This window comes from Palaemon carinicauda, chromosome 41 (assembly GCF_036898095.1).
Source record: "Palaemon carinicauda isolate YSFRI2023 chromosome 41, ASM3689809v2, whole genome shotgun sequence".
Lineage (NCBI taxonomy): Eukaryota > Metazoa > Arthropoda > Malacostraca > Decapoda > Palaemonidae > Palaemon > Palaemon carinicauda.
In genome coordinates, this window is record NC_090765.1 from 25,857,294 (window position 1) to 25,878,565 (window position 21,272).

The 21,272-nt window shown below is 34.6% G+C and overlaps 1 protein-coding gene across 1 annotated transcript in view; it reads right to left on the reverse strand.

Moving 5' to 3' along the window:
• Positions 1-5,121: 5,121 nt before the first annotated feature.
• LUBEL (Linear Ubiquitin E3 ligase) overlaps positions 5,122-21,272 on the reverse strand; it is a 198,492-nt gene continuing 182,341 nt past the window's right edge. Inside the window, exons 41-42 of the mRNA XM_068364388.1 lie at positions 13,986-14,154; positions 5,122-7,875 (exon numbers count right to left, since the gene is read on the reverse strand). Coding sequence (XP_068220489.1) covers positions 7,834-7,875; positions 13,986-14,154 — 211 coding nt within the window. The 3' untranslated portion in view covers positions 5,122-7,833. The remainder of the gene's footprint in view (positions 7,876-13,985; positions 14,155-21,272) is intronic.

The window sequence follows — 21,272 nt, forward strand, 5'->3', positions numbered from 1 at the left end:
CTTACCCTATGATTATGTACTCATGCTCACTGTACTGTATATCAAAGTACTGTACATATAAACAGTTCAAGGATGAAATTAATCTGGTTTATTTCTCCATACATCAACATTCATAATTTTGAAAGACTCCAATACAAAACAGGGGATTGTGTTAGATATTTGGATTTGGGTTATACAATTTAGGGCTGGGGCCGATGAGGCCCTTCGTAGGGCGAGATGCAATGAAGTTACCCAATAAGATGAACAGCAAGATGGAAAAAAAGGAAACAAGAACTGAGGAAAAGTAGAAGAATATGAAACAAGTGCAGCTAGGGAGCCAAAGAAATGCTGTAATAACCCTTAAGTAATGTCCATTCATGGCACTACCCACCTATGGGAAGAAAATTGGAGTACAGTAATAGGTTTAGTAATTGGAGAGCATTGTACTTTGTTCCCCAGATTCGCAACATTTGACATATATAGTTTAACAATGTTACCTTCTGGACTACTACCTAACCTTAACTAGGCTAACCATGATTAACTCCAAAAAACATATCCTACCAGACTGAAATCCATCTCCTATCATATACTGTAGGCCTACTATATATAACTACTTTGACTTAATTTTACCTTTGTTAGTAAAGTGTCAGTGTAACTTTACCAGTGCGCTGTTCTGTGGTCTTTCAATGTATGATGAACACAAGCAGGGCAATTCAAGTTAGTTTGGGTAAGTGGGGATATGTAAGGCCAAATCGTGTTTGGTTAGGTTAGTTTAGGCAGATAACAGGTTTTTACACTTAAAATTAACCTTACTCAGTTAAAAAACATAACAGATTCACTACATTTTCATAGCCCATAGTAACTATATGATAAATAGATATAAATATCAAACCATTGCAATAAAATAACACCTCTAGTTTGAAGTCATGTAAGCCTAGGCCTAACCTTTGTAAAAAGGTGGTAATATTACTTACATGACTAGGAACTCGAGGCAGGTGTAATAATCGCTAGGAGGCACTAAATATAAGTTATACAGGATATCACAAAACATCCAACAGAAATAGCCCTTCCTCATCCTCAACATAACAGTCAACTAATTCCTTGGGCCTACCTCTGACAATAACGGCTGTGGTCTCTGAGCCGCTGAGCGTGAGCTGCCTTCCTATTTCCATCTTTAAATCAAGGAAGCTTTCTTCATCTTTTCACTGATCTTCACCATTCAACAAATTACGAACTATGCGGTAGATAAAAAAAAAACTATGCGGTAGACACGTTTTTGCACAAAATTAATACAAACTTTCTCAGGATGAACTTTCCAAGTCCTACACCCGAGAGAAACAGGCAAGAGGCAGCCACGTTCACAACACATGATTTAAAAATAAACATTTTGGAAGGTGGAACTGGAAGCACGTAATTGATATAAGAATTACCAGAAATATTACTGGAGCGAATCTTCATTCACTCTATCTAAGTATAAATGTTTGTCAATAATATATACACTTTTTGTTAGATAAAATTACAGTAAACGATGTAAAGTAAACAAATACTACGAAAACTTTCATCCGCTAGAGAATGTAACGCATTACACACGTATGTATGTATATATTATGAAGTTGTATACAGTATACATAGAGCGCAAAGCGCCTCACACACACACACACACACACACACACACACACACACACACACACACACACACACACACACACACACACACACACACACATATATATATATATATATATATATATATATATATATATATATATATATATATATATATATATATATATATATATATATATATATATATATATATATATATATATATATATACTGTCTTGGGTTTGAGTTCTCTTGCTTGGGGGTAGCCTGCACTCGAGCACACTATGCTATCTTATATCTATTCCCCTTGTTTTGTTAATGTTTTAATAGTTTATATAAGAAATATCGGTGCCGTTATAGTATGTGGTCTACCTTTTTGGATCTGTTATAGTATGTGGCCTACCCGGTTTGAATGTGTCTTACCTAAGCCGGTTTGAATGTGTCCTACCTTAGAGAAGCTAACTTAAAAAACCCACCTAACCTATGCTAAAAGCCGTGTCCTTACCTACGAGTACGACGGGAGAAGCTAACTTAAAAAACCCACCAAACCTATGCTAAAAGCCGTGTCCTTACCTGGGGGGGCTGCGCCCCCCCGGACCCCCCCCCCCCCCCCCTTACACAACATTAACATTAACTACATAGTTAAATACTGAAATCCATGTGTACTTACATGATCAATATTCGTAATAACAGTATGTAGGCCACATACTATATCAGAGACAAAATTCCGTAGGCCACACTCGAAAGGTAGGCCACATACTATAACGGCACCGAAATATCTATTTTAATGTTAGTTCCTAAATATTTCATTTTTCCTGTTCTTTCCTCACTGGGCTATTTTCCCTGTTGAAAGTCCTGGGCTTATAGCATCCTGCTTTTCCAACTAGGGTTGTAGCTTGGCAAGTGATAATAAGAATAAGAATCAGACAGTTCTTCCACTTGTCTGTTTATGGTCTTTCTGTGCCAGCCAGTCCACATCCGCAAACTTTCTTAGTTCATCAATCCATCATCTTCTCTTTCTTCCTCTGCTCCTTTAATCATCTCAATGGACCCATTCTGCTATTTTATGGTTCCTCTATTGTTGGTCATTCTCATTATAGGTCTTGCCCATGTCCATTTCTTTTTCTTCCAAGTTGTTAGAATATCATTAACTTCGGTTTGCTCTTGTATCCATGTTGCTCTTTTTCTGCCTCGTAGTGTTTTTCCCATCATTGTTCTTTCCATAGCTCCTTGAGTTGTAACTAGCTTATGTTCTAAGGCTTTATAAGGCTCCAAGTTTCTGATGCACATGACGATCAAAATAAAATATAATAAAAAAAATTATTCATTAATTCACAACGAGAACAAAATTAATATAAAATACTCATGCAACCAAATATCTAAATAGTCAAAGACAGATTGATAAGTAGGATACCATTAATGATAAAGATAAAACACCGATCTTTCAATATAAACATATTAAGAACAAATACAGTACTCCACAACAACTTTGTCAAGAACATATTAACAAAAAGAGAATGAAGGTATCACAAATAATCACTAAAGACTGCTCAACTGCTAAAAATTGCTCTATGTTACAAAAGGATAAAACTGCAAGCTAAATTACACCTTGGCACATACTGATCAGGCAACAGAATCTAAGACAGCAGATATATTCTGTGTCTAGACAGAATAAGCCATACGATATTGCTCTACTATTCTACAGAAATATCTGCATTCAGAACATAATCTAAACCCAAGACTAGACATAAAGTCAGCCCTCATTCTTCGCAGAGGTTAGGTAACAGAGACAGATGCAAAGAATGAGAATCCGCAAATACTTGCTGCCGTAGGGTGGGATACCTCCTAACCCTGCCAACTTACTTCCCATTGCCTATGTGTGTTTGATTAATACACTAAGTACTGACTAATACTGTTTTTACTTGGTTTCTATCACAGTATAAGTATTTTGTAATTGAATGAAGACATTTCAGTAAGTGTAGGCCTATAGTACATGAGCACACACATACGCCTATACTAGTACTGGGCATATTAAGGCTACGGTATAGTACAGTACATTATGTAACACTACAGTAGTCATCAAAACACTTATAACAACAAAACACTGTTGTTCCTATCTAATATAAGTCAAATTTAAGTCACTGATACTGTAGTGTGTACTATCGAGATTTAAAAAAGTAAAATGCCACCTTATCTATTAAGAAAAGTATTTAATGAGGTGGTCCTCCCAGTATTAACTTATGCATAAGTTAACTCGCAGCCTTACTAAAGCCTCATATGTAAGATAGTTATAGCTCAAAGAGCTATGGTAAGAATAACGATGGGAATAACACTAAGAAACAGAAAAAGAGCAACATGGGTATGAGAGCAAACATGTAAGAAAAACAAATAGACATAGGCAGGACATAGATGGACATTAAGAATAACAGAATGGGTCCCTAGAGGTTGTAAAAGAAGCAGGGTAAGGAAGAGATGGTGGGTTGACGAATTAAGAAAGTTTGCAGATGTGGACTGGCACAGAAAGACCATAAACAGATGCAAGTGGAAATATATGTCTGAGACCTTTGCTCTGTAGTGGACTAGTAATGGCTGATGATGATCATAATAATTACCAGTACAGTACAGCTTAACTATATTATAAGTGATTGCTGTTTTCGTTTGGAGGACTCACACTGAAAACTCACCGCACATGTAGCCTACATTTACGTATTGCAGAGTACAGTACATGTAGTAATTTACATACAGTACTGTCCAGTATAGTTAATAAAGAATACTATACATTACTGTAATACTGTACAGTACAATATGTATAGAGTACAATGATACTGTATTTAAGATTAACTAAATGTACATATTTTATAAAGACCATTAATAATTTTTAAATGAAGTTCTATGCAGGACTCAACTCTAGATGCATTGTCTCTTGCGCAGTACGGTAGGGAATCACACATCTACATACCATTATCCAGTAAAAATAAACACTGTATAGGAGCATGTGCCACTTTATACAAAGACATCACATTTTACATGAAAATGGGATTCTGCTAAAAAAGGACCAAAGCCGGAGAGGCAAACGTAAGGAGAGACAATGGAAGACTGAGGCTAAGTTAGCGTGAGAATGGATATTGTGCTGGGAGCAGAGGTAGGTGGTGCGAAGCGAGCCGGGTGCAAAGGCTGTTTGAAATCGTCGCACTGCGTACTTGCGAACATGTGAATATGGGATATTTTATTTAACAGGTTATACAGCTCTCTGTGTCGTGAACGAGTGAAATCCTGAAGCATGAACCCTTGAAAACCGAGGGCAGACTGAAGCCTACAGCAATTCACTGTCGGGTGGGAACATCAAGAAATTAATACATGTAGAGAACAGTGTACCAGAAATATATTTCAGTTTAATCTTATGGACGCTGAAAAAAATGTTCACACTCTGATCTTTTTTCTGGATCCTGATCCTCTAAAACATTATAAACAAGAATTATATGCTTCCAAGAAACATGATTTATATGAAGCATGAGGGGAAAAAATTAAAAACTCTTTGTATAGTTTATTAGTCCCAAATTCTCTTTATACACAATACAGGCTGATGTAAAGTTTACCTTTGTATGCATGACTTTAGGAATTTAAAAAATTTACCTCACATCTAAGAAAGCAAAAATTTCAAGCATAAAACTGTTAAAAAATTGTTTGAAGAAAACTGCCAAATTTAATCAAGTATGCTTAGTTATCTGATACCAGTCTCACAAGCCTCTTTTCTTTCTTAATAAAAATATGCACAGGATTTTGGTTTAATGCATACTTTAAACATGTGTATTAGTACAAAGCACCTTTCTTCATCAGGTAGTGAGTATAGCAAAATCTTCATACATCTGATTACTTCAAGTTCCTACTTATTCATCAATTGAGGCTTTTGCTATAAGAGTCCATATCACATATAATAATAAAGAGGTTGGCATTAATAATAATAATAATAATAATAATAATAATAATAATAATAATAATAATAATAATAATAATAATAATACTGTAATAATAAAAATGATAAATGCCATAATGTAATACCCAAAATTCTATAGAATGAAAATAGCACATCGATAATAATAATAATAATAATAATAATAATAATAATAATAATAATAATAATAATAATAATATCCGATACTGAGCGGGTGGAAGGGGACCCCAGTTTAATAAGGAACTGGAGAATAATAATAATTATAATAATAATAATAACGGCGATAAACTGAGTTAAAAGACAGAGTAATAAATAGATTATAGCAACATAAATAACAATAAATATAATGATAACAATAATATAGTGCTGTACCAATAAAACAAATACATAATGGAAGTAAACTAAAAATAGAGATGTAAACTATAAGATCATGAATAAAGGATAAACACAAGACGTAAATCTGAAAATTCAAATACTGGTAGAAAAGGGAAACTTATCATGAAAAGGCAAGGGAAAGCTGACACACCAGAGGAAATAGTTGAGAAAACAAAAAACATAACAAGAACCTTGTTTATATAAAATTAGTGGTAAAAGATAACAAAAGTTATCCGATAACAGCGTGCCTATAAAATACGGATGGAAATGAGGTCACCTTAATGTAACTTAATATCACAAAAATCTTTAAACATAGACTTGACTTAGCTGATTTAGACAACCTTAAAAAAGGCAATACAATATTTGGATAATTTTCTTTTCTAAAATATTTCAACTTGGAAGTATTTTCGCCAAGTTTGAATATTGTAACTATAACATAAAATAACATAACACCTGGGAAGAAGAGAAAGGAATTACGAACATAAAATTACAGGTAAAATAAATAATAGGGAAAGGGACATACAAGAAAAAATGAGCAGACGAATTCACATAGCAACACGTAAATGGCATAATGATAAGAGAATTTGGGTGGAAGACACATAACGATACAAATGCCTTACCTTAAACGGCATTAAACGAAAGCTCTGTATTGTAATAGCCCTGTCAATTCAACTTCATATTCTCTTCAGCAATAAATATCACGTTTTCCTTATCTGTACTGTATATTAAGACTGGACTTTGCATTTTAATATATTTATACTTAGTTCTGGCAATATAATACGGTAGTAGTAGACTTAAAAACAGAACTCTTGATTATTGACATTCATTTACTTAACAGAAATCATGAAATTTACTTTAAACATAAACATTATCGATTTACCAGTACTGTATATGCTTTATATGCTTCATACAATAATAAAATTACAGTAAATATATATTTTTCTCTTCTGCACAAATGTACCACATAATGCTGTGAGCATTTATCTAATGTAAGCCATTTATATTAACTGTCAGCATATACAGTACTGGTAAATATGTGAAATTAAGGCACAAAACTTCACTATTTCTCCATCGCTGTATGCTGCAATATATACTTATATCGTGCATCGAATATGAATATACATTCTAAAATCTTCGAACTGACACTGACCCTGATTTCATTATAATACATGAAAACTATAATTTCAATATTTAATTTTAAATCACAACCATATTTAATAATATCCATTATAGAATGATATCAATCCTTTAGTTTTTGAAGTTTCTTGAATCAAAAATATATAAATTTTAATAATTTTTTCTGAATACAGTATAAAAAAAATTTAAAAGTACCCTTGATATACAAGAAATCTAAGGACAATAAAAGTTTTCATCTTTATGAGAATGGGCTGTTTGCTTTACAAATGCTGTAATTCTTTCATTCCTCTCGACGGTTTGATGCAAATAGGTATTAAATACCCTCTATCATAAGTAAAGCAACTTCTCCAGATTTTTTTCCATTGAGTATGTGCTGCTGTTCTGAAGAAAGTTTCTGAAGTAGATTTCTGAGGTCCTGGCCATTCCTTTCACTCTGCATCAAGCGTGGTATTTCAAAGAGGTACTTGGCTCGTTACTTTTATCATCAGCACTGAAGCAAGTACCTACTTCTGCTTTGGCGTGGGCTTCCAAAGTGGACCAGGTAAGTGCCTGCTTTTACCATGACTGAGGTTTATATTATTTCAGAGATAATTCTTCCTTCCTGTGGCAGAAATTTTCTACCAGTCTGGACAGAACAGTTCTCTGTCCTAAGAAGCCCCAGTGCACCAACCACACAGGAGAATGCTCCTTCCTTGATGGCGATCTTGGAAGTTTCTCTTCAATGGTTCCAGACTTTTCTTGTCTACCCTGAGTCAATCTGCGAGCATAATCCCCACCCATCTTGATTACTGCTCACTAGTATCAAGGGGAAGGTGTTCTTTGATGAGCTGTAGAAAATATGAATGAGTTAATAGATAATCTAAGCAGAATCACTATTATTATTATTATTATTATTACTATCCAAGCCACAACCCCAATTGGAAAAGCAAGATGCTATAAGCCCAGGGGCTCCAATAGGGAAAAATAGCCCAGTGAGGAAAGGAAATAAGGGAATAAATAACTGAAGAGAACAAATTAACAATAAATCATTCTAAAAAAAGTAATGTCAAAAGAGATATATCATATATAAACTATTAACAACGTCAACAACAAAAATGACATATATAAACTATAAAAAGACTCATGTCCGTCTGGTCAACAAAAAAGCATTTGCTCCAACTTTGAACTTCTGAAGTTCTACTGATTCAACAACCCGATTAGGAAGATCATTCAATACTAAACAGTCAAATTCATCCATTTCATCAATTCCTGCACAAATATAATGAACAAATAAGAAAGAAATGACTTCTAAAAACTCATTCCTGTTTCTATACTTCAAATCTGCCTATCTCACATCTAAATGATGCATCAAAACTAATTTGGACAGAATTATGGTTATTGGCCCTTGATTAACATAGACCCTTGGGTGAATGTAGTTGGCTGGGTCAGGCATAAACGTCCTTATTACTTGTCAAATAGATTTTCTTTCTTGAGAAAAAAGTTTACCTTAGTATGAAACACAATATTATGAATCTAGTTTTACAATTTACGAAATATCATGATTTAGTGTAACTTGCCAGGAGTGAAGCCTGTTGGAAAGCAAGCACAGGGTTGAGACTTACATAAGGATACGGCAGTCTAAGGGGTGGGTTGCAGTCCCCCCAGGTAGGTAAATAGGTAAGGATATATCTCCAAGGTTAAGTTAGCTGGTGTTCTTGCGTTTGTTTCCCCCCTTATAAAATATGATTTTTCAGTCATAACTTTTGAAATTTTACATCCGGAAAGTCTGTCTCAACCAACTACAAAGGTTCCTAAACCCTTTCTAAAAGGATCTAAATATATAAATTACAAACAATATGGAATTTGAATATCTTGTGCATATTATATTCTAAACTGTTTGCCAACCATCTTTGGATGCAGGAACAAGAAGTGAAGGTACAGTTGGCTTCATGAATTTTTATTCACTTCACAGGAAACTAAAGAGACTTCTGAGAGTTGTAAATTCTGGCAAATAACTCTGTGTTTAGCAAAAGAGAAACTGTTGGCAATGCTGCCTGTAAAACAAAGTAGTTGATGAGCTTGTAATCACACAATTGAAAGCATTATTAATAATTTTCTAAGTGCTGCTATGCAAATAACATTTTTATATACATAACTTCGTAAAATTAATACAAATGCTTTTGATCATGAGCTTACAAGATCAGTGACTTTGTTTTCAAGGAAGCACGGCTTAAGTTTCTCTTTTGCTAAACACATCGTTACCTGGTAGAATGCGGAACTGTTAGATATCTCCTTAGCTTTCTGTGTAGTGTACTGAAATTAATAAAGCCAACTGTACCTTTGAAATATAACTGACATTTTAAAAGTTGTCTTTTAAGATGATCTCCAATTGGAATTAACTTGTGAATGTATCATAGATTTTTTTAATGGCCAGCTGATACTCATTTATTGAAAATAATTCAATGAGAAAGTTCCATTGGTTGAAGAAAGACCTGATAATAAGACTAAATTTCTTAGGGGAGGGATGAGAACACACCAACCCCATTGAAAGACAACAATGGCAAATTCCCATGTTTCAAATACCTTAATTTCATTTCTTGCCATCCTGTCAGTCTGTCTTGCAAGGACAAAAACTGTACCAAATTACTGACCCACAAAACTATCGACTATACATACTTATTTGGATACAAAACAGGCATAAACAGCGTATTTTGCTGAATAACCCTTTTATTATCCTTATCAGTAGATAATCTACAGTCCCAGTTGGAAAAGAAGTACGTTATAAGCACGAAGGATCCAACAGGGAAAATAGTCCTGTGAGGAAAGGAAATAAAAAAAGATAGAATAGTGTCCCTGATTGTACCCTCAAGCAAGAGAACTCTAACCTAATACAGCGGAAAACAGAGGCTATGGCACTACCCAAAACTTGATTTTGGAGTGTTCTATAAGAGTTGCTTACCATAGCTAAAGAGCCTCTTCTACCCTCACCAAGAAAAAGTAGCCACTGAACTATTACAGTGCAGTACCAAGATTACCACAATAGGTAGACTATGGTGCCATGAATAAACACAGACTGATTCTACAAAAAAAAAAAAGGCACCGCTGAAAGTCATGCATATCACCAGATATCAGCACGTAACAGTTTGTATGATTGTTATCTCTTAAGAATTATGTAAAATTGTTATCTTTCTCTAGTTGAATTTTCCTAATCAGACTGTCACTGATCACGCATTAACTACCTGGTTAAACCAAGATATTAAATGGAACAATATAGTTGTAGCTTTTGTCTTTTTCAGAAACCTAACCGGATTTTTGTTGACCCAAGGAGAAGTTACTTTCAAATTTTAGAAGCCATAAAAACGTAATTTATCAGTTGTGTGTGTGTATACAGTAGACGTCTGGCTATATGGCTTTTTTTTAAAAACGATCTTGTGCTGAATGATATTGAATCAAAACAATTATGTCTTTTACTATTTCCATTCTTGATTAAATGAAATATTAAATTTAGGCAGTTTATATAAATAACTATTACTGTCATTACTTATATAACAAGCAATGCACTTTCGTAAGCAATGCACTTTCGTATAAAAGTACAATGTCCAAATATACAATGCTACAACTAAGCCCCCTCCTATACCAACCCAGAAAACTCCAGTTTCTCTTGCCTCGGTTAAAACATGTGTAACGTTGCTCAACAAATGCTACACCAGGAAAGAATTTAGAGTTCAGCATTAAAGGTGTATACTGTACTACGGGTTTCTTGGGCTCATGATCTTCCACCTTTAAGGGATCTGGGTTATCCAGCTTGTTATCTAGTACTCAGAGATGAAATATCACCAGATTCTTGAAAATCTATAAAGAATGTTGAATTGGTTGTTGCAGCAAAGAGGAGGGAGTCTATAGATAAGGAAGAAGGGGAGAATTTAATGCTTTTCCAGACACACTTTCGATGATAACCTCTTTAACTGCCTTGCGTCTCTGGGGATAACAAAATATAACACGACCTCTGACCTCCGGAATAGATGATCTCTCTCTCCAAATCTTGAGAAATGTCTTATATAGTATGCCTCTAGTATAATGTTCCAAATTACATACTTTCTCTTCTTTCTCTTTGCTGTTGGCAACCTTTGTCTTTAGTGCCCCAAGGTTGGTGATGCATATGATAATATGCTTGTCTGTTATCTTCGAGACAATCAATAAATATTTGTTCTGAGAGCCTGCTAAGAATATTAATTTATGGGCTATTTAGTGCGTTTTGTATTTCGTTCTTAAGGCTACTCTTCTTCATTTGACCAATTTTTATGCATTTGACCTCTTGCCATCATCAAACACTAGAGTACTCATATAAAAGACATCTGAAATATTAACTTCTTAATGGAATTAAAGACACAGAAAGTAGGGAAACCTGTCCTTCATATTAAAAGATTTAAGGCATCTACTTTTAAATTTTCTAATGTTCCATAAGTGGGTTGACTTTGAGAGCTGACATCTACTGACAAATAAAAACAAAATGCACGAAAGTTGTCCATTAAGAGAATAACTTTAGAGCTTAAAGAAGGCTTCACCAATGGCACAGAGTTGTGATCGAATCAATAAGGTGAGTCTTTTAAGTGTTCCTTTGCATACTAAACCACACCATAAAATGTTGGTTTCAGCCTTTCCAGGTTCTTAAATCTTCCCACTACGAACAGTAAATATCTGCAAATTACAATAATGCCATCATATGTTCTTTTCTCCTGTCTATGATAACCTCATTTCTATAAATCTCCCATGAAATAGACCTGTTTCAACAGTAATACGAATTTAGTTGGGCAACAGACAACAAATTGAGGAGAAATTCATGGCAACAATATATTCAATCAATTCTGGCTCAAGATAATCATTGATTACTCATAAATCAAAAACACTTGAGCACAAAAGGAGAATATTTTATACGAGCCAACATCGTATCAATATCATATGATAAATCTGAACACAAATAACCTGAATTAAATAATGACTGTACAATTACCAAAATTAAGACAAATTATTTTGCACTCCCACACACTCTTTTCCAACCTCATACTGTACTTCTCTCCCAAAGAAACTGGACAGCTGAAGTTCCCTCTAAAATGATGGCTGATATTTTCCATCAGTGGGACGCTAATTGGCAGGGGATAAACTCAGCAAAGTGACCCAAATGGAAGTAAAAAGAGATTGGCAATAACACTGATAAAAAATATATAATTTTGCAAAGCAAAAGTTTGTATATAGGCTATATTACAAGTGAATAATTACTTATTGTACTAAGGATGATCTAAATTTCATCTATAATAAGAATGGTAACTGTTAATTCAGAATTAGTTAACGTTAAAAGAAAATATGATTTAAAAGACTGATGATTGATGGTTTTTATAATGGGAGATGCACTAAGAGATTAAATTCTAATAATAGTAGACAAGGAAGCATGAACATGAACAAACTACACAACAAGAGCTTTCGGAGACCACAAACCTCCGCTAAGGCTAAGCAGTCCAACCCCTGTAAGGACCCTTTCTCATAAAAAGCTTAGGACCCAATCTAAATGCAACCTGGAATCCTGACCATAACAAAACAATTACATCCTTGTCACATTAGGTAGATATGAAACCCACAATGCCATTCCCTTAGAGTTTCTTTCTCAGCAAACCTCCCTTTCCTCCTAAAAGATACATTTGTATGTATACCAAAGCCTAATTATATGTTGTCACCCACGAGACACCATTTGAAGTTATTCTACATAACATTGCTAAGAAATAAACATAACACACTGGTTGAAGATAATAATAAAAAAAAAAAGAGTTGTATGTTTTTGGTTGGAAATAACTAATGCCACCAAAATTGTTTAGCATATACTAATTCATCAATTAAACAAAGAAAAAAGTAAAGAGAGAGAGAGAGAGAGAGAGAGAGAGAGAGAGAGAGAGAGAGAGAGAGAGAGAGAGAGAGAGAGAGAGAGAGAGAGAGAGAGAGAGAGAGAGAGAGAGAGAGAGAGAGAGAGAGAGAGATAAAACTAAATAAAATAGTACTGTATTCTGAAAGGAAACACCTAGTTAATCAAACTTCATTCAAGCTCATACATGATTAAGTCTGTTTTATACTGCAATGAAGTTTACCTATAGAAAATAGTACTTTCTACAACAGACTGGAGAATTTTAATCCAAATATCATACTTTCAGAAATTAATCCTATCATCCTGCGAATCCTTGAAAAGGGTAGTGTTATGTCCAAGTTGCATTAATAGAGCAAAGGCTACCTCCCCCCCCCCAAAAAAAAAAAAACCGTCCATAAAATCTTTAGCTCTTGGAAACATTTTTTAAATATAGTACAACAATAATTATTCAGTATAAACTACAAAGTGTTTACAGCAATCACAAAATCAAATCTACTACACTTTAATGGAAAAAAAAATCGTGCATGTTTACAAAACTTTTCTAATTCCTAGGTGCAAAAGGATAGGAAGATAATAGACAAAGGGATAGAGAGACAGAGCACAGACAAACTTTTCTAGATGGCATGCTTCAAATAGGTAAGAATAACACAATTAACAAATACTATGACATGTCAGGAAGAGTAATGTTGATAAAGACACAACAAAACTAGGAGGTGACTTCTTTAAAAATAATCTATAGCTATGGTGGAGCTTGACACCTTGATGAGTTTGTCCCTGTATAACTTCTCCGACTCCCACCGTCTGACGGGGACAGGTTTGCCGTTTCTCCGAAGACAGACTCGCAAATCGGCCTCGTCAAAGATGCTGACGGGATCGAGTTTGTGTGTATTAATCTTCTCAACCAAGTACTCCGTGTAGTGCAACCTGAGAGAAGGAAATAGTGAAGAGGCTAACAGAAAAAGGGGAGGAAGAAAAAGCAAATAAAAAAAATACCCCTGAGGCATGCAGCCAAAGGTGTAAGAATACCTTAAAATCTAACACTTTTACCTCGTTGAGTCTCTCCAGAAAGTCTTGTGGTTTCTCTCCCGGTATTCTTTTGGGCGCTTGCAAATTTTCTCGGCGAAGAACATATCTCAAATCTTCTTCACCCATGAGTGGTAGCGGGTCTAGATTAAATTTATATACCAACCGACCCAAATATTCAAGGTAGTGTGTTCTGTAAAGAAGGAAGCTGGATTTTAGAGTTCTTAATTCTTTATCTTCATTCTAAGGAGCGATGAAAGGAAGCAAAATGAAAGGGTAGGCAAATTACCTTAGGAGTAGATCATTCCTTCTTTACAAAAAACACTCAATATTAAATCCTACTGATATTCCCTACTAAAACCTGACTAAACTGTATCATTTAGTGCAAAACTATGCACACTGTAGAGACCTTTAATGAAGAAGAGACAAAGCAGAACGAAGAACACAGGGAATATTTTGCAGCCCATAAAGATATTAGTTTATACTCGATTGATTATGGTAAATACAAACATCATACAAGATATTTATCATAAAGTTTAGTATTTTAGTAAACTATTCTTGGCTAACTAGAGGAAATAAGTAAATTCAGAATATAAAACACTTTACAGTAGTACCTCAGTTTACGAGTTTCATTCATTCTGGGAGCAAGCTCGAAACTAGAATGCAATATAAACTGTAGGAAAAATATTTCAAGAGGAATTTCATTCGATGAGTTCAACAGGTCCATAATACACATATAGGCTACACTAATTTTTTAAGACTTGTAATGCTAATTACTGAAAATTTTATAATCCCTAACATTGGAAATTAATAAGAATGAGTAATCTAATATAAAAAAAAATACTGAGAAATTAACTTACACTTTTCCTTTGAAGAAAGTCATGGCTGGCGTATGGAAGAAGAGAGACAGAAGGAGAAGAGGGTTATAGCTTGGAAGGAGACTCTCCCTTCATGAGAACTTCTGGTGAAATATCGGGAGTTCTCTCTCTTGAACCACGTTTACTATCACTAATTGAATCCTTTAATACTTCTGAACACTTGGGTGTCTTTTTTTTATACTTAGGTTCAACTTTCCCAAGGAACCTATCTAGAAGCAACTGACTTTGCTTTTTCTATAAAATGGCATGAAAATAAGACATTGCATTGTTAGTAAATAGATTCGCTGCTCATCTTGCCAAAGACTTATCTGGGTTATGTGTTTCTACAAAATTTTGCAGGGTTCCCCACATTTTCAATATCTCCCTTATTTTACATAAAGTGGGAGATTTGTCCCTCAGTACCTCCTCCAAAAATTAAATTTCCATTATTTTTGTTGTTGTTGTTGATGCTTCTTATGCAACACCATCAATCCCTTGGTAATTAGATGCTCACTATGTTCCTCAAGAAAATCAACGTTGTTGTCCTCGTCCACTTGCAACCCCATTGTCTTTCTCCCACAGGCACAATTCATTACCGATTGCTTCCTGCCTGGGTTTAAATCCCTAAAAATTGCTTACAGTAAAGCACTCAGACCAGAATTTCCTCAACACAGAATTGAGGTTTCTAATGGCGACCTCTTACCAGGATTTGTCAATAATTCTCAGGTAGTTGACAATGAGGGAATGTTCTTTACAAAACTCTCACAGGGTGTGGTTGATCCCTATGGGGATCTCAAAGCATCACTTGAACATTGCTTTCGTATTCAGTTTCTTGAATCAGAGATCACATGCTAATCCATGGGTTGGATTACTGGAGTGGTGTTGGGTGGCAGGAATCTAATCCTAATGAATTTGAGTTTTTCCCTTAGGTCGTTTTCAATGTCTGGAGGATGGACAGTAATATTGTCCATTAGAAACCAGGCTTGGAGTGGAAGATTCTTTACCATAAGGTACTTTTTGATCTCATGACCAAAAACATTAATGCCTTATTGCATAAACAAAATGCAGGTCAAACATGCCTTGTTGTTTGGTGACAACATGATGTTCAGTTGTTTCTTCTGAACCTTGCAATTCTTAAAAGATCGTGGCTTCTTCGAGTGATACACCAGGAGAGGTTTGATGTTGTAATCCCTGCTGGCATTAGCACTAAACAACAGGGTTAGACAGTCTTTCATGGGCTTGTGACTGGGAATCCTTTTCTGTTGCTGTAATCATGGTCCTCCTGGGCATCTTCTTCCAAAAAAGACCCCTCCCGTTGAAATTGAACACTTGCTGTGGTATGTAAGACTCAGAATCCACGAACCTTTTCAAATTGGAAACAAATTCCTCTGCTGCCTTGACATTGGAGCTCACAGCCTCACTGTGTCGCACAACACAATGAATACCAATTCTTCTCTTGTAATTCCTTGAAAATTTCTTCTTCTTTTTTGCTGACATATTTGCCTCATTTTTCATAAGGTTAACATAGAATACTTTTGCTTTCTCACAAATAATCTTTTTGGTAATAGTATCTCCTGCTAACTGTTTTTCATAAACAACAACTTTTCAAAGTTATCAGGAACACATAGTCATTGTTTCGTGTAAGCACTCCTTTCACAAAATTAATTGATATATCCCTTTTTCTTAAGAATTGTACAAATCATGTATACTGTAGATTGTACATTTTTGCCAGGTTTGCCAGACACGTACAGTGTTCATGCTTCTCGATAATTTGTTTTTCATACTTCTACAGTAATCATCTTACCAACTTTCTTAATCCTCTAAGGGGCCATTGTCATGATAGTGTACTGTTAACTTTACGATGAACAATAGTGATTACAATTCAACAATGGACACACAGTAACAACTAAAAGGAACAGTTCTAAAGACGCTCGCACGGTAATGCTTGATGCTTTTACGAGTGCTGCTCGGAGAGTGGAAGAGTTACGATCTAATAAAATGGGGATGCAAGCTAATGCGAAAAAATGGCGTAAAAATCACGTGAACACGGCGTGAACATTGCATGGATGGAGAATGGGCACTGTGTGACAGCTTTTCTGTACATCATGTGCTACTCTCTTCAGCACTTATCCTAAAACATGCCCATACAGAGCAAAGTTTTTGCTTGCAGACCAATGCAATACACATAATCCAATTTGAATATGCATGCTCGTATCCCAATTTACTTGTAAACCAAGGTACTACTGTATAAAGTAAAAAAAAGTACAAAGGCCAATAAAAAGATAAAATAATCCCTATAGAAAAATAACAGGTTGTTATGATAACCTTTATTAGAAACTTGAAAACTAGTTTTTAGTCTAACAAGAGAAATCATAAATGCTATTTCTAACAAAAATAATAGCGAATAAATGGGAGTGAAATTTAAGAAATATAGCAAGTTTTTCAAAAATACTATACTGTACACTAGGGAGATTTTCACAGTTTCACTGATAAGAATATAATTCAGCCAAAGGGAATACAAAATATCTAAGCTTCAAAGGTAGTATGCAACCGGATTAGTCTACATCATTCAATTAAATTTGAAAGAGACTTGGACCTTATTCGAACTACATAAGCATCCCAAACCACCATGTTAAACATCCACGTTCACATTTTGGCTAAGTTAGAAGGCTGCCATACCTTCCATGTTACTGATCAATTGAGCTGGACCACTGTCAATCTGGAGTTCAGCTCTTTACAGAAGCTTAAATGAAAGATTTTCAATCTAACCAGCATGTCAAGAAATGTTACATTTTATATAACTATAGATTATATCACAGAAGAGATTAATTTTTCTAATCTTGGCATTTCTGGATACAAATTATGACAAAAAAAGACCAAACAAAAAATAATGATAGATGGAGATTAAGTAAAAAAATATTGGGTGACTTTAAAATGTAACTGGAACACCCTCTTGACATCTGGATCCATAATCACAGGTTAGAACTAGAACAACTACCATACACTGTAGCATTTAAGGATAACAGGTAACACCACTGACTCAACCACCTGAAAAACTAGTGTCCTGTTAAGCCTTTTTCTTTGTTTACAAAGAGCCAATTGTAAACTTACTGTACGTAAGAAAAAAGAAGAGTCTACTGCTGTACAGGGTAAGAGGTCCAATCTCAATTGGAAAAGAACCTCCAACTTCCTACTCAGTTTTGGTCAGCCACATTCACACTTGCATTAAAATTTCATATAATTTCTTTAACAACTAATGTGAAAGATATGTTTCCTTTGGGATTTCTTCTTCGATATACTTCTTTTTTACCAAATCAACATCAACTTTACTGGGATTTTGATTTCAGCTTACTACCATTATTTACAAAGAGATCCATAAAGTTTTGCAGTGTAATTTGTCTATGAGGATATAACCAATGTTCCCTTAAAAAAGTTAAAAGTTTTCTACAGCAATCCTTAGAAATCCCAGTCACAAGTTATCTCAGTTGCCAGCAATTAATGGTTCTTACTACATAATTATGTGACTGTAAATGCTTCGGGTAGGCTGACCTGATGGAACCTAGACATGTGTTTCACATGCTTATTTTTCTGCTAATATTAAAATACTCCATTTCATTATACAAGTGATCAGATGCGCTTCTAATAAATTATTTCATAAGTTTAATCACATAAACTATCATGAAAATTATGTAATTACTACAATTAAAAAAAAAATATCCATAAATTAGTCAAGGGTTTTATTGGAAGACAACACAGGCTGTGAATGGAAAAAGGACCCTTGTATTTTCTATCAGTTTGAAATGCTGAAAGGAAATAAAAAGACAATCAATCTGAGGATAGCAACAAAGAATAAAATAGGGCTGATTGTGTATTCATACAAAACAACCTTAGGCAATTCAATATCAAAATGCAGTTAAGCAGTGCTGATGGATAAGTCATGACTGGTGCATTATTTTTTCAAATAATGTACAGTATGAAAATCGATATGAAAACATTTACAGATTAATATCACAAGCGGCAAGAACATTTTCAAGCCTCCATTGGATGCGATCCCTTTTTGTTAGTCTGAGTATCACCTATATATATTAGCTACATTATTTTGATCTTTGTACTGGATATGCCACTCCTGAAAAATCAAACTCTATGGTTAGTTCTCCCTCTCTTGGTTCACTATTCCACTGGATGTCTAATATCATAACTAATTTTCAAAATATGGCAGGCTGTTATTCTTTCATTTATTACATATTCCCTTGGATGCTAATAAAGACTTTTGCATTGGGAAACACTAAGCTAATTGTCTCCTTAGTTCTTTTGGGGAGTTCCCGTCTTTATAATTATATCATCTTGGAATCCTACTCTAATCTTGATCATGACTCAGCAATGTTCAACTATCTGGGATGGCAGTTAGACCTACAGGTATGCTGTTTAAAAATCCTAAAGAAAGCCTTTTGTGTTTTTATAGCTAATAATCCTGTTCCCAAAAGATATCTATCTTCTAGTCATATAAGAAAAAATCCCCTTCCATCCTTCATATAGAGCAAAAGCTTAGCTCTATTTGATAGTAGGACACATTGATTTCCATTGAACCTCAAGATAATTCCCAAAGTGATCGTCTTTCTGACTTAAATAACAACCCTTCCTTCGGTTCTTTCTTCTGGCTTTTCAACTGGCATTCATCATTCATATAAGCTGTTTTACTAGTTTTCCTTTCACTATTCAACCCAACTTTTCACTGTTCTATTAATTGTTCTGGCTGTCCTCTGACATTCCACGTCTATACTAAATATTTCCTTATTTAAATTTCCCCATGCCACTAGCTGTTTTATCCTCCTTGTGCTTTTATTTCACCAAGGTACTAGCTGTTGCTGTATGCTCGTGTTCTACTTCTGGTTGAATGATTTATCCCAAATATTCTGACTATTAGATTTTTCCCTTAATGGAAAGGGATACCTTTGTTCAACATATTTTGCTTCACAGTGGCATTATCCTGACTGCAATAATTCCTTAACGGATTTACCTGTTTGGCAGCTCAAGAATCATGCTATTTATTACTTGTCCTCCCATATTTCTGATGACTTCTCTGATATAGTGGTTCCTACCACTACCGTTTATGTCCAGATTCAGATCTAATTGCAATGAATTGTAACAAAAACTTTATAATTTCAAAAGATTCAGAGTTCCTTAGTTTTCCAGCCTTTATTTTATCTAATTCCCTACCGTCATCTCCTCAAGGTCACTAAGGGTTTCAACGTATCCCATTCCTCAGTTATTATTCCACAAGGTCCCAGTTTTAGCTACCTAGGCAAGAAGAGCTTTCTTTTGTAAATATCCCTTCATTTATGTACCCTCAGTAGCCTTCCTATAAATGAAGCTACTTATCTTCAATTTTGCTATTGTATCCCTCTTATTGCATAATAAAACTGGACAGATCTTGCTTGAATCACACAATAAAGAATCTGGAGTTAATTGGGTCCCTCTTCTTATTATGGGTTCTTTGTGCATAAACAAATTTGAAATCGTCAAGGTGGTTCTTCAAAGTTTTCTAATTCTCAAGCCCTTCAGAAGTGGCATAACTTATTATCCATTAGAACTTTGTAAAGTTATAGTTTAGGATGTAAAATACTGCCTCTGTCTCCTTCTTGATTGGAATATTCAGCGCCATTACCCTGAATCTGGGGTCGTCTTCAGTGGAACACAAATCTTATTACATCTCTGCATAGTATATTGATTTCTACCACAATCACTTAAAAAACATTCATACTAACTTACTCCATATAGCAATATAAATTAAAATTGTTCTCTTCGGCAGTCCATCAGCTTCTAAGACAGATTTCATAAGCTGGTGGGCTCTTAGCAATCATACACACTCTACTTGGTTCACAACATGACAGTTCCAAGCACAGAAACTGCTTATCAAATGACATCAACTCAATTGGGCGATAGTTTGCAAAGTTTAAAAACAATTCATAAAATAAATTTCATGTCTCGAAAAAATAAACCATTCCCATATGTAAAAGTACTCTCTCCATTCCCTCTGGCTAAGTGCGTATGCATCACTTCCAGAGGGAAGGTTCTTGTGGAGTGAAAAGCTTGAGTCCGGGATTTCTCGCCCTCTGTAGTATCATGATCATCTTCATTTTCTAAATAGGCCTACACATGCAACTTTAAATTGAAGCCTTAGACTAAGTAAAATAATGGTTTGTATCTAAAAAAAAAAATGTAAGGTTTTGTAATAATCATTATAGTTTTATAATTTAACATTACAGTATTCTTAATTAACTATCATTTATATATCATGCATAGATTAAGTCACTTATAATATAAATTAATTTTTTTCTCAAGGCGCATAAACTAGAAAATAAAGGTCTTGGTAACGATGATTTTCTCCTGTTACTTATACTATAATCAATTTAACATTAAAGATCCTTCACTGCAATGTATATTAATTTGGCAA